Source organism: Lissotriton helveticus, chromosome 12, assembly GCF_964261635.1.
Source record: "Lissotriton helveticus chromosome 12, aLisHel1.1, whole genome shotgun sequence".
Lineage (NCBI taxonomy): Eukaryota > Metazoa > Chordata > Amphibia > Caudata > Salamandridae > Lissotriton > Lissotriton helveticus.
In genome coordinates, this window is record NC_136073.1 from 152,205,150 (window position 1) to 152,226,358 (window position 21,209).

The window sequence follows — 21,209 nt, forward strand, 5'->3', positions numbered from 1 at the left end:
CTGTGGACTCAGTGATTTTACACAGAGCTGGAAGTAATGAGATCGGACGTAGATTGGATAGTGTGGAGGGGTCAGGAAGTTGTTTTTTTTGTAAAGGTTTTACAGCTGCCAATTTCCACTCGGGGGGGACATAGGCGGTGGACAGAGAGTTGTTAACGATAACATTTATGTCCGGGTTGACAATATCCGCAATAAGATGTAGGAGTGCTATAGGACATGGATCAAATGGTGATCCTGATTTGGTTGCCAGGATGGCCTTTTTTGTCTCTTCCAGGCTGATTGTGCGGAAAGCTGTAAGCTGGGTGACTTCTAGCCTAGTAGTTTCGTCCTCACATATTTGATCAAAGCTGGGAGCCTCAAAGTCTTTCGTCAGACCCTTAACCTTTTCCTCAAAAAAGTCTGCGATGGAGTTGCAAAGCATTTGAGAGGGGGGGATGTCCTGTGTTAGACATTTGGGTTTACTAAAATCTTTTACAATATTAAAAATCGCCTTCTGTTTACAGTTGGCTGTTGCTATGGCTGACGTGAAATGCTTTGTTTTTGCCTGTTTGATTAAGGCATGATACGCTTTCTTGGTCTTTTTGTATTTGCTGCGTTCTGTGCTGAGGTAGTTCTTACGCCATCTACGTTCAGCCCGTCTTAGTTCCCCCTGTTTATTTTTGAGCTCTAGGTCAAACCAAGGGGCAGATCTCTTCTTATTCCCGGGTTTGAGCTTACGTCTTCCCTGTCCGGTCATATTTTTTAGTTCTGTCATCCATTCCCTAAAGGTATTTAGGTTTGGGGGTCCGGGTAACTTAGTTCTACACTCTCTGGCTATTGGTATTAATTCTGGATGCTTCATGGTGGCCTTCCAATCCTCGTGTCTGGCCTGGTTGCTTTTGCAAGTATTCTTTTTGTTGGCATTAGTCTCTGGTGTAATCGAAAAAGGCATTAATACATGATCAGTCCATATTTGGGGTTTCAGCTGGTCTATTGTTAAGGTGTCTAAGTTGGTAGCAATACAATCAATCGTGTGTCCCGCCTCGTGAGTGGCTGGAGTATCACGTATTTTAAGACCCAATACTTCCAAGGTTTCTCTGAAGGAGGCAGTAGGTGCCTCAATTATAGACTCAAGATGAATATTCACATCCCCCAACAAGGTGAAGTTTGAATATCTGAGTATCAGTGGACTTAGTGCTTCTCCCACACTTCCTAAAAAGTCAGTGCTAGTGCCGGGAGGGCGATAAATTAATGCCCCAGAGAAAGAGAAGTTGTCATGAATTTTAATACTAAAGGCCATCCCTTCCGCCCCTTTTAAATCATGGAGTTCCGTCGTGACACACCCAAAGATATCTCTGTGTATGATAGCCACTCCCCCTCCCCGTTGCTCGTTGCCTCTGTCAACCCTCTGGATACCATACCCTAAAGGTAGGGCCTGTACCAGATCAGGAGTGCACCAGGGTTTGAGCCAAGTCTCTGTAATAAAAAGACAATCTAGGTTGTCGTCTATGAGGAGGTCATATATGTGCTGGGCGTGTCTTGGTAAAGATCGAGCGTTTATTAAGCCCGCTTTTAAGGAATGGGTGGGGGGGGTATGTGTTGCAAGGGCGGATACCTGAGACCATGAAAATGCGACATGGCATTTATGGCAGCTCACCGGACCTATCCAGTCCGAAGGGTCTAGGTTGTGGTAGTCACAGTCGTGGTCTGGTTGTAGGGTTAATAGTTGTTGCCTGCTGTAAGTGTCTTTACTGATCCCAGCAGAGTCCTTAGCCCTTTGCCCGGCCCGTGCGCGGACGGGCGCAGACGGGCAGGACTCTGGCTTGACTCCGGCGCGAGTCCGGCGCGTCCGCTGATCGCGTCCGCTGCGCGGAGTCATGGCTGTCTATTTTTATAGCGGTGACTCTCGCCCCTAAGGAAGGCTCGCCCTACCTAAGATGGCCGCCGCAATACTTCTACCCTTGCCAGCAGGTAAAAACAGCCCTGAAATCGGCTGTAGTGTCTGGAGGAGGCAGCGCTCTGTAGGAAGAGTGCACCCAGTCAATTTAGAAGGTCAGAGTTTTAAAATAATGTTTCTGCCCGAAAATCGGCCGAAACACCACAGCGTCGCGCTAAATCAGCGCGCTGGTGCAGGGGGGAGAGGACACAAAGGGCAAGTAAAAAGCAATGAACAAATGTATTTTAAAAAGATAGCAAGAGAGAAAGAATGACCGCCCGGCTCAAGCCTCAGGCGATATTAGCAGTAATGGTAAGCCAAAGTCCTTCTTTCCTCTTTATAGCGGTGACTCTCGCCCCTAAGGAAGGCTCGCCCTACCTAAGATGGCCGCCGCAATACTTCTACCCTTGCCAGCAGGTAAAAACAGCCCTGAAATCGGCTGTAGTATCTGGAGGAGGCAGCGCTCTGTAGGAAGAGTGCACCCAGTCAATTTAGAAGGTCAGAGTTTTAAAATAATGTTTCTGCCCGAAAATCGGCCGAAACACCACAGCGTCGCGCTAAATCAGCGCGCTGGTGCAGGGGGGAGAGGACACAAAGGGCAAGTAAAAAGCAATGAACAAATGTATTTTAAAAAGATAGCAAGAGAGAAAGAATGACCGCCCGGCTCAAGCCTCAGGCGATATTAGCAGTAATGGTAAGCCAAAGTCCTTCTTTCCTCTTTATAGCGGTGACTCTCGCCCCTAAGGAAGGCTCGCCCTACCTAAGATGGCCGCCGCAATACTTCTACCCTTGCCAGCAGGTAAAAACAGCCCTGAAATCGGCTGTAGTGTCTGGAGGAGGCAGCGCTCTGTAGGAAGAGTGCACCCAGTCAATTTAGAAGGTCAGAGTTTTAAAATAATGTTTCTGCCCGAAAATCGGCCGAAACACCACAGCGTCGCGCTAAATCAGCGCGCTGGTGCAGGGGGGAGAGGACACAAAGGGCAAGTAAAAAGCAATGAACAAATGTATTTTAAAAAGATAGCAAGAGAGAAAGAATGACCGCCCGGCTCAAGCCTCAGGCGATATTAGCAGTAATGGTAAGCCAAAGTCCTTCTTTCCTCTTTATAGCGGTGACTCTCGCCCCTAAGGAAGGCTCGCCCTACCTAAGATGGCCGCCGCAATACTTCTACCCTTGCCAGCAGGTAAAAACAGCCCTGAAATCGGCTGTAGTGTCTGGAGGAGGCAGCGCTCTGTAGGAAGAGTGCACCCAGTCAATTTAGAAGGTCAGAGTTTTAAAATAATGTTTCTGCCCGAAAATCGGCCGAAACACCACAGCGTCGCGCTAAATCAGCGCGCTGGTGCAGGGGGGAGAGGACACAAAGGGCAAGTAAAAAGCAATGAACAAATGTATTTTAAAAAGATAGCAAGAGAGAAAGAATGACCGCCCGGCTCAAGCCTCAGGCGATATTAGCAGTAATGGTAAGCCAAAGTCCTTCTTTCCTCTTTATAGCGGTGACTCTCGCCCCTAAGGAAGGCTCGCCCTACCTAAGATGGCCGCCGCAATACTTCTACCCTTGCCAGCAGGTAAAAACAGCCCTGAAATCGGCTGTAGTGTCTGGAGGAGGCAGCGCTCTGTAGGAAGAGTGCACCCAGTCAATTTAGAAGGTCAGAGTTTTAAAATAATGTTTCTGCCCGAAAATCGGCCGAAACACCACAGCGTCGCGCTAAATCAGCGCGCTGGTGCAGGGGGGAGAGGACACAAAGGGCAAGTAAAAAGCAATGAACAAATGTATTTTAAAAAGATAGCAAGAGAGAAAGAATGACCGCCCGGCTCAAGCCTCAGGCGATATTAGCAGTAATGGTAAGCCAAAGTCCTTCTTTCCTCTTTATAGCGGTGACTCTCGCCCCTAAGGAAGGCTCGCCCTACCTAAGATGGCCGCCGCAATACTTCTACCCTTGCCAGCAGGTAAAAACAGCCCTGAAATCGGCTGTAGTATCTGGAGGAGGCAGCGCTCTGTAGGAAGAGTGCACCCAGTCAATTTAGAAGGTCAGAGTTTTAAAATAATGTTTCTGCCCGAAAATCGGCCGAAACACCACAGCGTCGCGCTAAATCAGCGCGCTGGTGCAGGGGGGAGAGGACACAAAGGGCAAGTAAAAAGCAATGAACAAATGTATTTTAAAAAGATAGCAAGAGAGAAAGAATGACCGCCCGGCTCAAGCCTCAGGCGATATTAGCAGTAATGGTAAGCCAAAGTCCTTCTTTCCTCTTTATAGCGGTGACTCTCGCCCCTAAGGAAGGCTCGCCCTACCTAAGATGGCCGCCGCAATACTTCTACCCTTGCCAGCAGGTAAAAACAGCCCTGAAATCGGCTGTAGTGTCTGGAGGAGGCAGCGCTCTGTAGGAAGAGTGCACCCAGTCAATTTAGAAGGTCAGAGTTTTAAAATAATGTTTCTGCCCGAAAATCGGCCGAAACACCACAGCGTCGCGCTAAATCAGCGCGCTGGTGCAGGGGGGAGAGGACACAAAGGGCAAGTAAAAAGCAATGAACAAATGTATTTTAAAAAGATAGCAAGAGAGAAAGAATGACCGCCCGGCTCAAGCCTCAGGCGATATTAGCAGTAATCCATGGTTGGGTAACCTTAAAACACTTGTTTTAGAAATGATGTACTTCATGAAAATGTTTTTCAATTGTTTGCCTTTGGAAAGAATTAGAAGAATAAGCAGTTGGTTTGCTAATTTCTTTATTATTTATTGTAACATGAGAACAGTCGGATAGAGCAAACTGAGCAATGTCACTCTTGCTGATAGTTAAATGTCCTGGTGGCTGGTATTATCTAAATAGAAAATTGTCCAGTAAAATAATGCTGCTGGTTTTCTTGGTTTTCAGTCTGATGAGTACCACATCCATGAAAAAAAGGACTTGGGGGATATCCAACTCATCCGCCTTCACAAAGAACCCTTTTCCTTCTTTCCTGAGGATAGCTGGTTCTGCAACCAAGTCACTGTGAAATCTCCTAAAGGAAAGATCTACCACTTCCCCTGCTACCGCTGGATCGAGGGATACCTCACCCTGGAGCTCCCTGAAGGGAAAGGTAGAACATTATAAAAAAAAAATGGTTAATACTTCATGGTCCCCTCATTGGGCCGGCCATCCTGTATTGCAATGAAGGCTATCGATTCAAGATTTTGAGTTTCCCAGAACCCCAGTAGAAAATATGCATTTACCAATTATACACTGATTCTTGTGATATACAATAAGTTAACATCCATACAGAAAATAACTTGGCTGATATCTCACAAGCAATGTGGTAACATTTCAGGTGCCATATAATAAAAAAAGGAAATGAGTCTGTCCACTTTAAAGCATAAAACAGAACAGAAATGTGAAAACTCAGGGGCATATTATCAAGGGGGTTTATCTCCGCTTTTTTGACTTTAAAAGCCAAGAAAGCGGAGATAAAATTATCTCCCTATTACCTAGCTGTCGCTAACACCAGTTAGCGACAGCTAGTAGGAGATAGCGACCATCTTGGGCCCCACTTTGCAAGTCAGTGATATTTATCACTAATGACATGCAAAGTGGGCGTGCCAAGATGTTAGCGACTGGAAACAGTCGCTAACATCGCTATCTCCTATTACCAACTTTTGGAGATATTCGCGCTAAGCGCGAATATCTCCAAAAACTAACACCTGCCCTGAGCAGTTCTTAGCCATGTTATCCAATGGGAGGTGGATAACATGGCTAAGAGCATTAGCTTGGTAATGCATGAATATCGCTGACTTTTCAGCGATATTCATGCATTGCGGCCGTTTTTTATCGCATTTGCGATAAACCTTGATAATAGCAAGGTTTATCTGCGGTAATTTCTGACGATGCTTAGCGTTAAAAAATTCGTTGCTAAGCATCGTTAGCGATAAATATCGCTTAATGTTGGTAATATGCCCCTTAGAGCATACACCACTTAAAGACTGGCATAAAGAACGGTGGGGAAAACAAACCTTGACACTAGAGGATATGGGGCACATTATTGAAAAGAGGGTACAGCCTTGCACTGCACATACTGAAAACAAAAAATACTAATCGTAAACTCTCACTCTACATAGTGTTGGTGTCTCTGGTTGGAAATGCAGGCATGGCCGGCACAGGTAAGAGCAGTGGGGAGGGGGATGGAGTGAGATGACAGACGACGGACTAGGTAAATAAAATAGAAAATAAAGAATACCACTCACCTGGTATCGCCCCCTCACTCCCTGCCCCACTGCTCTTACTTGTGCCTGCCATGCCTGTGGAAATGAAGATATAAAAAGTTGGGAGAAGATAAAAATAAGAAGCAGTGCAACATGGATATCCTACAAGATGAAACACAGGGGCATGAGTACAAGGGAATGGCGGAGCGTGGTGTTAAGCACATAATGCTAACGCCACGCTACACCATTCTGAAAACACAGGGATGAGCCGTATTTCCAAACGTCCAGCACATCCCTGCATTTTCCCTAGTGCAGGTGCTAAACTAAGCTGCCAAGTGTCAGTGCAGGCACCCTTGCACTAGGGACAACTTCCGCCACATAAATAATCATGCATGGCGTTTTGCTGTTGGTTGAAAGATTAGATCTCTACATACGAGTCTCATTGGATAAAATGGGCGAAAGATTATCTTTAATAGAAGCCTCGTTGACCAATTATCCACATAAGGAAAGCAGTGAAAATCTTATACCCATTGACCGCAGAAAGGAGAACAGCAACAACTGTGTTAAAAGCAGGAATCCTGGCTTGTTAGCAACAAATCCCCATTCCATTCAAAGAAAAAAGGTTATAGCCCCCAGCATGAGCAATCCCTCTGAAAATATTAAAGTGTCTAAGACAGACATTCACCAATTGAATATGACTGGCTATGACTGTTAATATTGCAGAGAAAAGGGATAGAATGGGTTGTAGTACAGATAAAGTCCCGGACAGTGCGTTCAATTATCCTACCCGAAATCATAGGATCGGCCAACAACCGGGGGGCATCAACTCTAGAATTAAATTATGACTATTCCACAAAACATCAACACCTAGAGCTACCACCAGAGGCAACGCCGTATATAGTCATCTTAGCAAACGTACCAAAATTGATGTTATCTGAAAATGAACCTGGGAAATGCTAAGAAAGAAAGCATTGCACTGGTTAAGCAGGAGGGTTGGGTCCACTGAACAACTCTTCGCCGAGTTCAAGATGGCGAGGAGGGTCCAGTGGGTTGGCAATTGCAGGAAAACACTACCAGGGGACTGCATAGTTTTAACGTTTAAAACACCCATATTGGTGAGGAATGTCCTGTGGAGGGCAGGTAACAATCCTGTATCAACAAAAGGGACTAATATACTACCACTGGGTTTCTTTTATCCACCACTCTTTAGGGCAGAGGGAGGCGACAACTTCAGAAAAGTGGAGGCAATGCAAACTTATCATTATAACCTCCCGACTGCTAAATGGTTCGCCAGGCTCTCAGGTCTGGAAGAGATAGATTGACTGGTCCAGTCATATGAAACTCATTCCAAGAAAGACGTAGGATATATCTCCCCATATTGTACAGACCCCACTACTAATCCCAGCCCACAGGTGCCATATCCAGAAATGTATCATCTGTTTGAACGGCAGTCAATGCACACGGACAGTAACTTGGTCAGTAGTGGGCCAATACTAAACTTGATTTCCGAGAAAGAACAGGGAATAACTATGGCCATGAGTCAAGTTGAATCCCAAATTAGGCCTATCGTAGCCGACTTTGAGTAGGAAGGTACCACTAATGAATTAATGCTAAAAATCTTATTTTGGGATATAGCGGGCTTAAGATCAAAATTGGTCAATCACATGTGGCTTGACTTTGTTGGGAAATTTAATGTCCTTTGTCTACAAGAGGCATGGGCCACCACTGAGATACATATTGAGGGGTTTAAGACGTACTATACTCCAGCTATTCCATCTATTTCTGGGAGGGCAAAGGGGGGTCTGACAATATATATTTCAAACCTCCTGACGATTAAGGAGATATTCTTACAAAGTCAGAACCTAACTTTCAAATAATAACCCTCAACATGAATAAGCAAGACATGTATGTATTGGTTAATTTTTATAACAATATACAGAAGGGAAAGTGGGTTGTAATCCTAAAACAAATCAGAAATGCCCTGCTAGAAATCCAGAATAATGGTACCCAAAATGTGTTTCTTATATGGGGGGGACTTCAATGTAATGCCATGTGGAAAGAATAATAACAACATGTGGTTTAATCAATGAGAATAATAGTAACCTAACCCATTTTCCCAATACAACATACGGTGACTGTTTAAATGAGATGTTATTTGTTTTGGAAATGGGTTTTGCGAATGAACTCCACCAATCCCATTCACACAGACTTTAAATGGAAGAGGAGCAAGCACTACCATAGATTTTAATTTTTATATCAAACAGGTATGCCTCCTGTCTGTTGAATTTCACCACCCACAAAAATGCTACTAGTGATCGTTTTTCAATTAGTGTCTTAATATCTTGTCCGTATAAAATTGGTAAAAGTAAGAATAAGAGGAGATACGGGCAGAAACATTTGGAAATTGATAAAACAAATGGGTAATCATTAAAATGGGATAAAGTAGACCCACAGGAGTTCGCAAAAGTGGTGGTCAAAAATTCTTTACATTCTGTAATGAAGTGCCTAAATCCTTTAACTCCACACCATGAGGTCTTGAGAAGCTTCATGGAGATAACAAATGTAATAAAGGAAACATTGAGAGTCCACCTAAAACAAAGGAAAGACAGGTGTAAAGGATGATTTAACAAGAACTGCACAAAAGCATACGCTGATCTAAAATGTGCCCTACATAAGAAGGAGAGTGACAGACAGGAGATCAGACAACTTAGAAAAGCATACAATCAAGCCGTGAAATTAAGAAAAGGCGAATTAAAAAACATAATCTTGGGAGGAGCTACATAAAAGCTGTACAAATAAGGACGGGTGGTTAAATCCCCTTTTCTTTCAGTAGCCGGGGATATGCCGACCATAGAAATTGCAATAGATGAAAGACACTGGGTGGAACATTTCTCTCAGATTTTTGGCTTACATACTGAGGAGAATTATGTGACAGTTGGCACAGTTAACATCAGCCCTCATGCAAGCTCGGTAGTCTTTCCTATAACTCTTGATGTCACCTTAAAAGAGGTCGAGCTCGCCCTCAAGGCTAGTAAAGGGGGAAAGGCCCCGGGACCAGACAGGGTCCCAGTTGACCGTTTTAAGCACAATATGGAGCTATGGATCCCCATACTAACAAGGGTGTTAGAAGCCACCTGTACAATCGGGATTATTGAATCATGGTCGGAATCAATTTTGGTCCCGATATTCAAGAAGGGAGAACGACAGAACCCGGCCTGTTATCGCCCCATTTCATTGTTAGATCCACTGGGCAAAGTGGTAGGTCGCATAGTCCTTAACCGCCTACAACAATGGTCAGAGGACAATAAAGTATGGTCTGACCTCCAATTTGGGTTCAGGGATGGATTGGGTACCACGGAGCAAGGCCTTAAACTGACTCTCCTAAGAGGAAAATATGCAAATGCAAGAGGGGGAAAGTTATATATGGCCTATGTAGACCTAACAGCCGCATTCGACTGTGTAAGCCATATGAAATTATGGAGTACCTTGGAAGTGATGGGCGTGGAGATCCCCATAATTAACTTTTTAAGAGAATTATATGCGAATGCGGCTGCTAGGGTACGGTTTGGCATAAATGGGGAGCATACGGGCCGTTAAAAGTGGAGAGGGGGTTAGGCAGGGTTGTGTCCTGGCACCCTTCCTTTTTACACTTTATACAAATTGCTTCGAGCAGGCCATGTTGGAGGGGTGCCAGGACCTACCTCTGCTGCAGAAACTCCCAATACCCGCACTACTCTATGCAGACAACGCCGTAATTCTGGCTTGGACAACGATAGGGTTGCAACGTGCCTTTAACAGGTATCAAAAATTTATGGCAAATTTAGATCTAAAAATAAACATCAAGAAAGCTTTTGTAATGAGCTGTGGGACAGGCAGTAGGAAACTGAAGGATATTTTTTATTGAAAATATAAAGTTGGAGTCCACTACTACATACCCTTACTTAGGTATCCTAATTGACAATAAGGCCTTGCGGCGTCAAGCAATAAAAGCCAGGAAGCTACTTTTTATGAGGACAACTACGGCATTGCTTAACTTTGCGCAGAGGTTAGGTAAGAGGCCACCAATGGAGATGCTCCAAATATACCAAGCTAAATGTATCAGCTGAGCAACATATGGGGCAGGTGTTTGGGGTTACGGTGTAGTCGACTAACTTCAGAAAGTTGAGAATGCCTTTCTAAGGTATTTGTTGGCAGTTCCACAAGGCACACCCGACGTTTACTTGCGAGTCAGAACTGGGAATACCGTATATCATAGACACAATAAAAGCTCAACCTGCCCTATTATGGCATCGCATTTGGTCATTTCCAAAAACATCATTTAATCGGAAGATTCTGAAAGATTGTCTTGGTCTCGAGAATGAACACAAGATAGGGTGGCTCATGTATGTGAAAAACTTCCTGTCTGACCTGGGCTTACTAAACTATTATAATAACCCGATATTGATAGCTCAGATCCCCAGGAAAGAGTTTAAAAAACAATGTATGAGCCACTTGGAGGAGCTTAGATTTGCCTTTGAAGCAAAGAAGCAAACTACAAAACGGTTCCATGTTTAAATATCGATAACAAAAATATAGTTTACAAAAATATAGATGTAAAAATATCGATTACAAAAATATCGACTCCCTATACTTAAGCAGGTAAGTACAATAATATCGACTCAATAATATAGATGTACAAAATATAAATGTAAAAAATATCGACTTTAAAAAATATTTTAACTTAAATTAAATAATTAAATAATAATAATATTATTAACAAAACTAATTACATTACATTATATTTTAACTATTTATAACAAATAAAATTAATTTAATCAATATCAACTTAATAAATGTGTAAATATACATATATTTTCTTAAATACATTTTATATTATCTTTATGTAATTTATAAACTTTAAAAATTATATAAAAATAAAACAATTTGAATAAAATAAAATGTTCTATATTTAATTAACACATAAAAGTATTTAAAAATAATAGTACATACATTTAATAACAAAATTAAAACATTAGTAGTTAAAACATTTGATAGCGAAGGGGTAAAAATTACTATTCCCATTCCAAAGGGTGCAACAGTAGGGAAAGCGCTGGATAGCGTAGGGGTAAAAATTACTATTCCCACTCCAGAGGGTGCAACAGTAGGGAAAGCGTTGGATAGCGTAGGGGTAAAAATTACTATTCCCACTCCAGAGGGTGAAACAGTAGGGAAAGCGTTGGATAGCGTAGGGGTAAAAATTACGATTTCCCACTCCAGAGGGTGCAACAGTAGGGAAAGCGTTGGATAGCGTAGGGGTAAAAATTACTATTCCGACTCCAGTGAGTGCAACAGTAGGGAAAGCGTTGGATAGCGTAGGGGTAAAAATTACTATTCCCACTCCAAAGGGTGCAACAGTAGGGAAAGCGCTGGATAGCCTTTTGGGTAAAAATTACTATTCCCACTCCAGAGGGTGCAACAGTAGGGAAAGCGTTGGATAGCGTTGGGGTAAAAATTACTATTTCCACTCAAAAGGGTGCAACAGTAGGGAAAGCGCTGGATAGCGTAGGGGTAACAATTACTATTCCCACACCAGAGGGTGCAACAGTAGGGAAAGCGTTGGATAGCGTAGGGGTAAAAATTACTATTCCCACTCCAAAGGGTGCAACAGTAGTGAAAGCACTGGATAGCGTAGGGGTAACAATTACTATCCCCACTCCAGAGGGTGCAACAGTAGGGAAAGCGTTGGATAGCGTAGGGGTACAAATTACTCTTCCCACTCCAGAGGGTGCAACAGTAGGGAAAGCATTGGATAGCGTAGGGGTAAAAATTACTATTCCCACTCCAGAGGGTGCAACAGTAGGGAAAGCGTTGGATAGCGTAGGGGTAAAAATTACTATTCCCACTCCAGAGTGTGCAACAGTAGGGAAAGCTGTGGATTGCGTAGGGGTAAAAAATACTATTCCCACTCCAGAGGGTGAAACAGTAGGGAAAGCGTTGGATAGCGTAGGGGTAAAAATTACGATTTCCCACTCCAGAGGGTGCAACAGTAGGGAAAGCGTTGGATAGCGTAGGGGTAAAAATTACTATTCCGACTCCAGTGAGTGCAACAGTAGGGAAAGCGTTGGATAGCGTAGGGGTAAAAATTACTATTCCCACTCCAAAGGGTGCAACAGTAGGGAAAGCGCTGGATAGCGTAGGGGTAAAAATTACTATTCCCACTCCAGAGGGTGCAACAGTAGGGAAAGCGTTGGATAGCGTTGGGGTAAAAATTACTATTTCCACTCAAAAGGGTGCAACAGTAGGGAAAGTGCTGGATAGCGTAGGGGTAAAAATTACTATTTCCACACCAGAGGGTGCAACAGTAGGGAAAGCGTTGGATAGCGTAGGGGTAAAAATTACTATTCCCACTCCAAAGGGTGCAACAGTAGGGAAAGCGCTGGATAGCGTAGGGGTAAAAATTACTATTCCCACTCCAGAGGGTGCAACAGTAGGGAAAGCGTTGGATAGCGTAGGGGTACAAATTACTATTCCCACTCCAGAGGGTGCAACAGTAGGGAAAGCATTGGATAGCGTAGGGATAAAAATTACTATTCCCACGCCAAAGGGTGCAACAGTAGGGAAAGCGTTGGATAGCGTAGGGGTAAAAATTACTATTTCCACCCCAGAATGTGCAACAGTAGGGAAAGCGTTGGATAGCGTAGAGGTAAAAATTACTATTCCCACTCCAAAGGGTGCAACAGTAAGGAAAGCGTTGGATAGCGTAGGGGTAAAAATTACTATTCCCACTCCAGTGAGTGTAACAGTAGGGAAAGCTTTATATAGCGTAGGGGTAAAAATTACTATTCACACTCCAGAGAGTGCAACAGTAGGGAAAGCGTTGGATAGCGTAGGGGTGAAAATGACTATTCCCACTCCACAGGGTACAACAGTAGGGAAAGTGCTGGAACCCAAAACAATAAAAAAAAAAACAATCACATTTTTTATTAAAATTAAATTTAATTTCCAATATAAATATAATTAATATATACATTTAAATATATTATTATTAACAAAGATATTAAAAAAATATTTAATTACACATTATTTAACACTATAATATCCACCACACACCTAAAATTAATCACACAATTACATTTAATATTTACTAATTAATTAATGAAAATTAAAGTATTTTTTTAAATAATTACCCCAGGAAAGAGTTTAAAAAACAATGTATGAGCCACTTGGAGGAGCTTAGATTTGCCTTTGAAGCAAAGAAGCAAACTACAAAACGGTTCCATGTTTAAATATCGATAACAAAAATATAGTTTACAAAAATATAGATGTAAAAATATCGATTACAAAAATATCGACTCCCTATACTTAAGCAGGTAAGTACAATAATATCGACTCAATAATATAGATGTACAAAAAGATAGATGTAAAAAATATCGACTTTAAAAAATATTTTAACTTAAATTAAATAATTAAATAATATTATTAACAAAACTAATTACATTACATTATATTTTAACTATGTATAACAAATAAAATTAATGTAATCAATATCAACTTAATAAATGTGTAAATATACATATATTTTCTTAAATACATTTTATTATTATCTTTGTGTAATTTATAAACTTTAAAAATTATATAAAAATAAAACAATTTGAATAAAATAAAATTTTCTATATTTAATTAACACATAAAAGTATTTAAAAATAATAGTACATACATTTAATAACAAAATTAAAACATTAGTAGTTAAAACATTTGATAGCGGAAGGGTAAAAATGACTATTCCCACTCCAAAGGGTGCAACAGTCGGGAAAGCGCTGGATAGCGTAGGGTTAAAAATTACTATTCCCACTCCAGAGGGTGCAACAGTAGGGAAAGCGTTGGATAGCGTTGGGGTAAAAATTACTATTTCCACTCAAAAGGGTGCAACAGTAGGGAAAGCGCTGGATAGCGTAGGGGTAAAAATTACTATTCCCACACCAGAGGGTGCAACAGTAGGGAAAGCGTTGGATAGCGTAGGGGTAAAAATTACTATTCCCACTCCAAAGGGTGCAACAGTAGGGAAAGCGCTGGATAGCGTAGGGGTAAAAATTACTATTCCCACTCCAGAGGGTGCAACAGTAGGGAAAGCGTTGGATAGCGTAGGGGTACAAATTACTATTCCCACTCCAGAGGGTGCAACAGTAGGGAAAGCATTGGATAGCGTTGGGGTAAAAATTACTATTCCCACTCCAAAGGGTGCAACAGTAGGGAAAGCGTTGGATTGCGTAGGGGTAAAAATTACTATTCCCACTCCAGAGGGTGAAACAGTAGGGAAAGCATTGGATAGCGTAGGGGTAAAAATTACGATTTCCCACTCCAGAGGGTGCAACAGTAGGGAAAGCGTTGGATAGCGTAGGGGTAAAAATTACTATTCCGACTCCAGTGAGTGCAACAGTAGGGAAAGCGTTGGATAGCGTAGGGGTAAAAATTACTATTCCCACTCCAAAGGGTGCAACAGTAGGGAAAGCGCTGGATAGCGTAGGGGTAAAAATTACTATTCCCACTCCAGAGGGTGCAACAGTAGGGAAAGCGTTGGATAGCGTTGGGGTAAAAATTACTATTTCCACTCAAAAGGGTGCAACAGTAGGGAAAGCGCTGGATAGCGTAGGGGTAAAAATTACTATTCCCACACCAGAGGGTGCAACAGTAGGGAAAGCGTTGGCTAGCGTAGGGGTAAAAATTACTATTCCCACTCCAAAGGGTGCAACAGTAGGGAAAGCGCTGGATAGCGTAGGGGTAAAAATTACTATTCCCACTCCAGAGGGTGCAACAGTAGGGAAAGCGTTGGATAGCATAGGGGTACAAATTACTATTCCCACTCCAGAGGGTGCAACAGTAGGGAAAGCATTGGATAGCGTAGGGGTAAAAATTACTATTCCCACTCCAAAGGGTGCAACAGTAGGGAAAGCGTTGGATAGCGTAGGGGTAAAAATTACTATTCCCACTCCAGAGTGTGCAACAGTAGGGAAAGCATTGGATAGCGTAGAGGTAAAAATTACTATTCCCACTCCAAAGGGTGCAACAGTAAGGAAAGTGTTGGATAGCGTAGGGGTAAAAATTACTATTCCCACTCCAGTGAGTGTAACAGTAGGGAAAGCTTTATATAGCGTAGGGGTAAAAATTACTATTCACACTCCAGAGAGTGCAACAGTAGGGAAAGCGTTGGATAGCGTAGGGGTGAAAATGACTAATCCCATTCCACAGGGTACAACAGTAGGGAAAGTGCTGGAACCCAAAACAATAAAAAAAAAACTATCACATTTTTTATTAAATTTAATTTCCAATATAAATATAATTAATATATACATTTAAATATATTATTATTAACAAAGATATTAAAAAAAAATTTAATTACACATTATTTAACAGTATAATATCCACCACACACCTAAAATTAATTACACAATTACATTTAATATTTACTAATTAATTAATGAAAATTAAAGTATTTTTTTAAATAATTAATTAATTATTTAATTGACAGCTTTCACACCATATACACTTATAAACACCACACCACAAACCTAAAATTAATTACACATTTACAATTAATAATTACTAATTAATTACTGGTAATTAATTTATAAAGTATTTAATAATTAATCAATAACAATGTAATTACTTCACACCATTTACACATATAAAATCCACTACACACACCTAAAATTAATTAAACAATTAACATAATTATTTAACATAATTAATTAATTAACATAATTAATTAATAATTGACTAATTGAAATTAATTAACAAACAATTATTAAACAAGTAATAATAAATTAACACATTAATTAATCAATTAATTTTATATATTTAAATTACTTCCCACCCTATTCCCCTGGAAACCCACAACCCGCTACGGAACTATTAACACAAAATTCAACATAATATACATTAATAACTAATACAATTCTACAACATATAATAAAATGACAAACAATTCTCATTAAAAACACTAAAATACATAACATTATGAAAAAATCGATATTGTTGTAAACTATATTTTTGTAAACGATATTTATTACATATATATTATAGTTATCGATATTACTTACCTGTCAGTCGATATTCTGGTCAAACTATATTTTTGTTGTCGATATTTCTTGAAATCAATGTTTCTGCGGGGATATTTATGTCAGACGATATTTCTCCGTCGATATTTCTGCTCTGCACCGTACAAAACAACCTAATGATGCAAATTAGCCTCACAATTCAACTTTACCTAACGTTCGCTCTGAGCGGCTATGATAGGTTTGCACTAACACGTTTTAGGCTAAATATATTTCATCATTTGGTAACCTTCCCAAAAATGAATGATTGGGCCAAAACTCTACCAACCTGCCGCTGTGATTTTTTTTTTTAAATAATTTTTATTGCAGATATAAAATATAAAAACATACAGTTGCACACACCGATGTGACTGCCCCTCCACCCCGTCATATACAATCCCTTCATCAACCATTACACAGCCTGAGTGCCATCATCCCGGAGGCTGGGCAGCGCATTTTCCGGTAGTACTCAAACTCGGTAATAACTCAGGGATATCAGGACCGTCACTCGGTCAGAGGATCCAGTATCTGCTTTTTCTTGAGCACCCCCCTCCCCAATCCCAAACTATGAACAATCCATGCCTAAGCCCACTTAGGAGGTCCTAACATATGCCACCCTTATAGACCTAAGTCCATCTCTAACCTCCCTGTCTATCTCGTGGACGCATTGGGGTGACATATCCCATGTGCCCCCAGTTCGGCATATAGGTTCCAACACCCTCCGCCTGGTGGCCGCTCATGTCTCCCTCCCATAGCAACATCACTTACAGCCGCATGGTGTCCCTTCCCCTCCCATCCCAACCCCCCGTCTAACTTCAACTGGTGTGGGCCTCACTAATATAAATGTCTGACATAAGGAAGGGACCCTCTTGTCCCTATACAATATATAATGCATCACAGGGAACTTCCTGTCATAACCCTACAAGCTTAACCTTCTTCATCCTCTAAGCTGTTTTTAAACGTCTGTGTTAGATCCTCCCACGCCCTCGCCATTTCTAGACTCTTTTCATTAGCCGTATGGGTTGCCTGCCTACGTCTATCAACTCCTTCACCCCTGGCCCATTTACACATCTCATTCGCCCATCTCCTACTCGAGGGACCCTCCTTCGACTTCCAGTGCCAGGTTACTTCCCTCTGTGCCAACATAAGGCCCAAATCAATAAATTTACTGGAGATCTTAGTTTTTTTCGTATGGGGAAACCAAAGCAGCAGACAAGTCGCCATATTTTACTCCACCTGTCTGTCTGTAGCTACATTCAATAATTCCCCTACCTCCGCCCAGTAGTGTCCCAGCTTTGGACAGTCCCACAGCATGTGCTCTAACTCCACTTCAGGCAGTAAACAACGAGGGCAAGCTGCATCTTGTACCTGGAAATACCACTTGATTTTCCCCGGAGTAAGGGACCTGCCGCTGTGATGAGGTATCATTACAAACATCGATGCACGTTGTTTTGTTTTGCAAATTCTTTAAAGAACTAAGATTCTATAAAGAACTAAGGAAAAAATGGATACAACCTATTTTAAAAATCTAGGGTATGAGACAATGTCGACCAGCATATCTTGCTTTGCAATTGCTGGATGGAGAATGTTTCACGAGAAACATTGTGCAATTTTTGAAATCTAGTGTCAGGCACAGAAAAAATCTACAAAAAAGGTTGCTGTTGTAAATTGTCTCTAGCGAATAAGATGTTTTTAGCTATCCTTCTTTTTAACTATGTATCAGTTGTTCTCGAAAACTTGTTGATCAAGGCGTCCATTAATGTTATGAATTTTATTCACTGATCTGATTGTATATGGAGAATGAAAAATTGTTTGTTTTAACCATTGTTTTTAAATTGTACTGTTTTGGTTTTTGCTACTATATGAAAACCAAATAAAGGAACTTAGATTGATTGAAATATTTTCCCCAATCATTACACACGTCACGTTCCAAGTAACTGTAACAATGGTAAATGTCAAGGTTATATCAAAATTACAAAAGTCTTCTACTTTTTAGTTGTATCTCAAAGCAAGATAGTAGGAGAAAAATTCTGAAATCGTTCCAGCCATCAGAGGGCGCCAAAGTATTCACTCCTCTGGTACATTTAGAGTATGTGTACAAAAGGTCATTTAGAAGTAATGCCTTAACACTTTAATACATTTGTAAATAGGCATTGAGTGAATGTTTATCCCATGGTTGATAGCTTATTCGTACACACCAATCTTATATGATATCCCCTGTAGGCCATCACGTGCATATGATCTCTAGAGTATCGATTTTAAAATCTTTGCTACAACTCCCCCATGAATTGAGAGTGACTCCCGCTATTCCACAACTAATACTAGATGGTGTGTTAGGTGCAACCAAGGCAGGACTTAATGGGTATTAGGTATAAATTGGCTTATACTTCTTGTTTTTGTTCTGTACGATAATTCCTACTCATCATGGAATATTAATTTGTCTTATTTTTCCAAATACCAAGAAAAAAATGTATCTTGAAATATAAACCCTAAACTTAAATCATGTCCTCGAGCCAAAAAGCATGTACCTCACTATCGCTTGAGACATATAGAAGCCTCTTTGCCTTGAAGGGAAAGGCTGCATCTGATGTGCAAAACATATACAATATATGTTATGACTTTTGACTTGACTATTTTAGCAGGGAGAAAGAGCCTAGCATCTAAGGACGTATTAAGATTGGCTGCAGTGGTCAACAAACTTCTCGGATGTCAGATTCTTGTCTTTCTGCCGTTGCTTGTGACACTTTCCCATGAAGAACAGTTGAGCTCTACAGTCAATCAAAAGCACTGAAAAATTAACCCTGTCATTTCAGACCGAAAGATTGAATTGGAAGTTCCTTTTCAAACCAATACGTGAAAGGAAGCAAATGAGTGCCTGGGCAAAACGTTTCGAAGAAGAACCACAGAAGTTGTGAATCTGTTATGTTCTTGAATACAATACCAACAGATGATGTCTCAGGACACCCTAAAAGGGTCAAATGAAGGGTGTTTTGTTCTTGTGGCTCGCCCAGAACACTAAACACCTGGCTGAATATATAACTCCTCCATAGGATGTAATATTGGAGAGTCATTACATGTTCCCTCTTGGAACTTGAGAAATTTAATTTCCTGGCCCCTCTGTGTGGTGGGTGGTTGCATATTTTGTGGTTCTAGTCTGAAGCTATGTGATTACTGGAGCAGGAGTCAGATAGTCAGTATTACCCAGACTGCATTCAGTTCAGATGTGGATAAGGAATTTGCAAACACTCTTGGTTAGGGCTCGGCCACACTCAAATCAGGACCTCTCTCCCGCTCATGTTTAGTCGGACCAGCATCCAGTCCTTCAGTTGGTTGAGCTGAAAGGCAATGGCATGCGGTAAACAAATGGCACAGATCAGACTGGACCATAGTAGATAAAATGGAATGAAACATACCTTCTGTCTTTAACAGGTAAGCAAGCTGTGCAAACTATAAAATAAGTGGTCATTATAAAATCATCATGTCTTCTCGTGGTAGCTACAGAACACTTCTCACCAAGGACCAAAACACATACTGTGTATATGCTTCTGCTTTGCTGAAACAAATCAATGCTGCATTTCTTTCTGGTTGCAGAGAGAGCGGGCACCACTTCTCACCATACTCCTACTGTCATGCATCCCCTGCATATGCAGTACCAGATCCAGTCGCTGGGCCTTCTACCTTGCTATTAAAGCCTGAAAGGACTTACCTCCGCACATCCGAGCTACCTCCTCAGTTCTTGAACTTCACAAGAAACTGAAGACATGACTATTCACCTAGTCTCGCCCCTGGCTTGGCCCACATCACTCCTGCATTTCAGTAGCAGAATACCCTCCAGGGTTCCTAGTGTGCTCTACTAGTACCCATAAAAATAGGATTTTGCATCCCAGCTCATCTGCGCCAGATTTATACTAGTTATCCACACAAAAAAGCACCTTCTGAAAATCTCTGAGATTTATAAAGCATTAGGTTTTGTGTGAATGGTGAGACTGTTCAGTGCAGCAAGAATATTTTGAGGTAAGATATTCTTTCCTTACCACTACAGCTGTTTATGCCAAAGTCCAGCTCCTACAGATTCCACAAGCACCTTCACTCAGAACTCTGTAATGTACCAAAACTCACAGAACATCGCTAAAGAAATACTACAATCTTAAATATGATTGAATGCACAGCAGTACAACACATTTTGTCATTCCATTATCCCAGAAATACTGAGGACATGCCAACCTTAAGTTCTATAATAGTGAAAAAAGAAGGTTAGGATCCAATCTGATATTCGTTTAAATCATCCCCATGTCTTCAGGGGGATGTTCATGAATCATAATACTGTGAGATTAATAGGCCCTGTGAAACAAACATTTCCATTTTACATGTTCATGTTTCAAGTTCAAATTTTTTAAATTATGACTTTTAGCAGACATTTGCTTGAGCGCCCATATGAGATTGTGTACTCAGAAAGGTTTTTTTACAAATACATTTCTTAGTAAATACATTATCATAACATAGAATATTCTGTCCTAGGACTGGGTTCACTGTGCAAATTGTTCTTGTTTGTTGTTGTCTGTTCGGAGATAGCTCCGGGTGAGTAGAATCCACAATGTCAACTCGACCCGAGCTCAGGCACAGAAGGAATGAGTCCAGTTTTCTTATACAAACGGCACCAAGCCTTTGTTCAGCAGAAGAGTATTCTGGTGGATTGTTGTACTCACCCCATGCTTTAATTCTGGCCCAGCTGAATCTCATCACCATCCTGAGAGGGACGGTAGCCTGTTCTACATAGGACTGGCTACCAAATGACACATGCACGTAGGCGAATAGGGAGTTAGACCACTCTAAGATATCTGGCAGAATCGCATCCACCCTATGCTCTCTTGCATAGGCAGTGCTAGGTAGGAGTATAATTATATGTATTGATATAATCAATAAAACAATTATAATGGCTGAATTATTCATGTTCTTCACCATTCTTGTAACACTGGTTGCTACGCCTTGTTTTCTTCTACATTAATTGCAACAAATGTTATTTACCCAAGAATCCAACAGCGTCAATAAAATGTCT

The 21,209-nt window shown here is 41.2% G+C and overlaps 1 protein-coding gene across 1 annotated transcript in view; it reads left to right on the forward strand.

Moving 5' to 3' along the window:
- Positions 1 to 21,209, forward strand: part of LOC144798590 (polyunsaturated fatty acid lipoxygenase ALOX15B-like) — a 302,675-nt gene that overhangs the window by 95,022 nt on the left and 186,444 nt on the right. Inside the window, exon 2 of the mRNA XM_078669544.1 lies at positions 4,783 to 4,987. Within this exon, the coding sequence (XP_078525670.1) occupies positions 4,783 to 4,987 (205 nt within the window). The remainder of the gene's footprint in view (positions 1 to 4,782; positions 4,988 to 21,209) is intronic.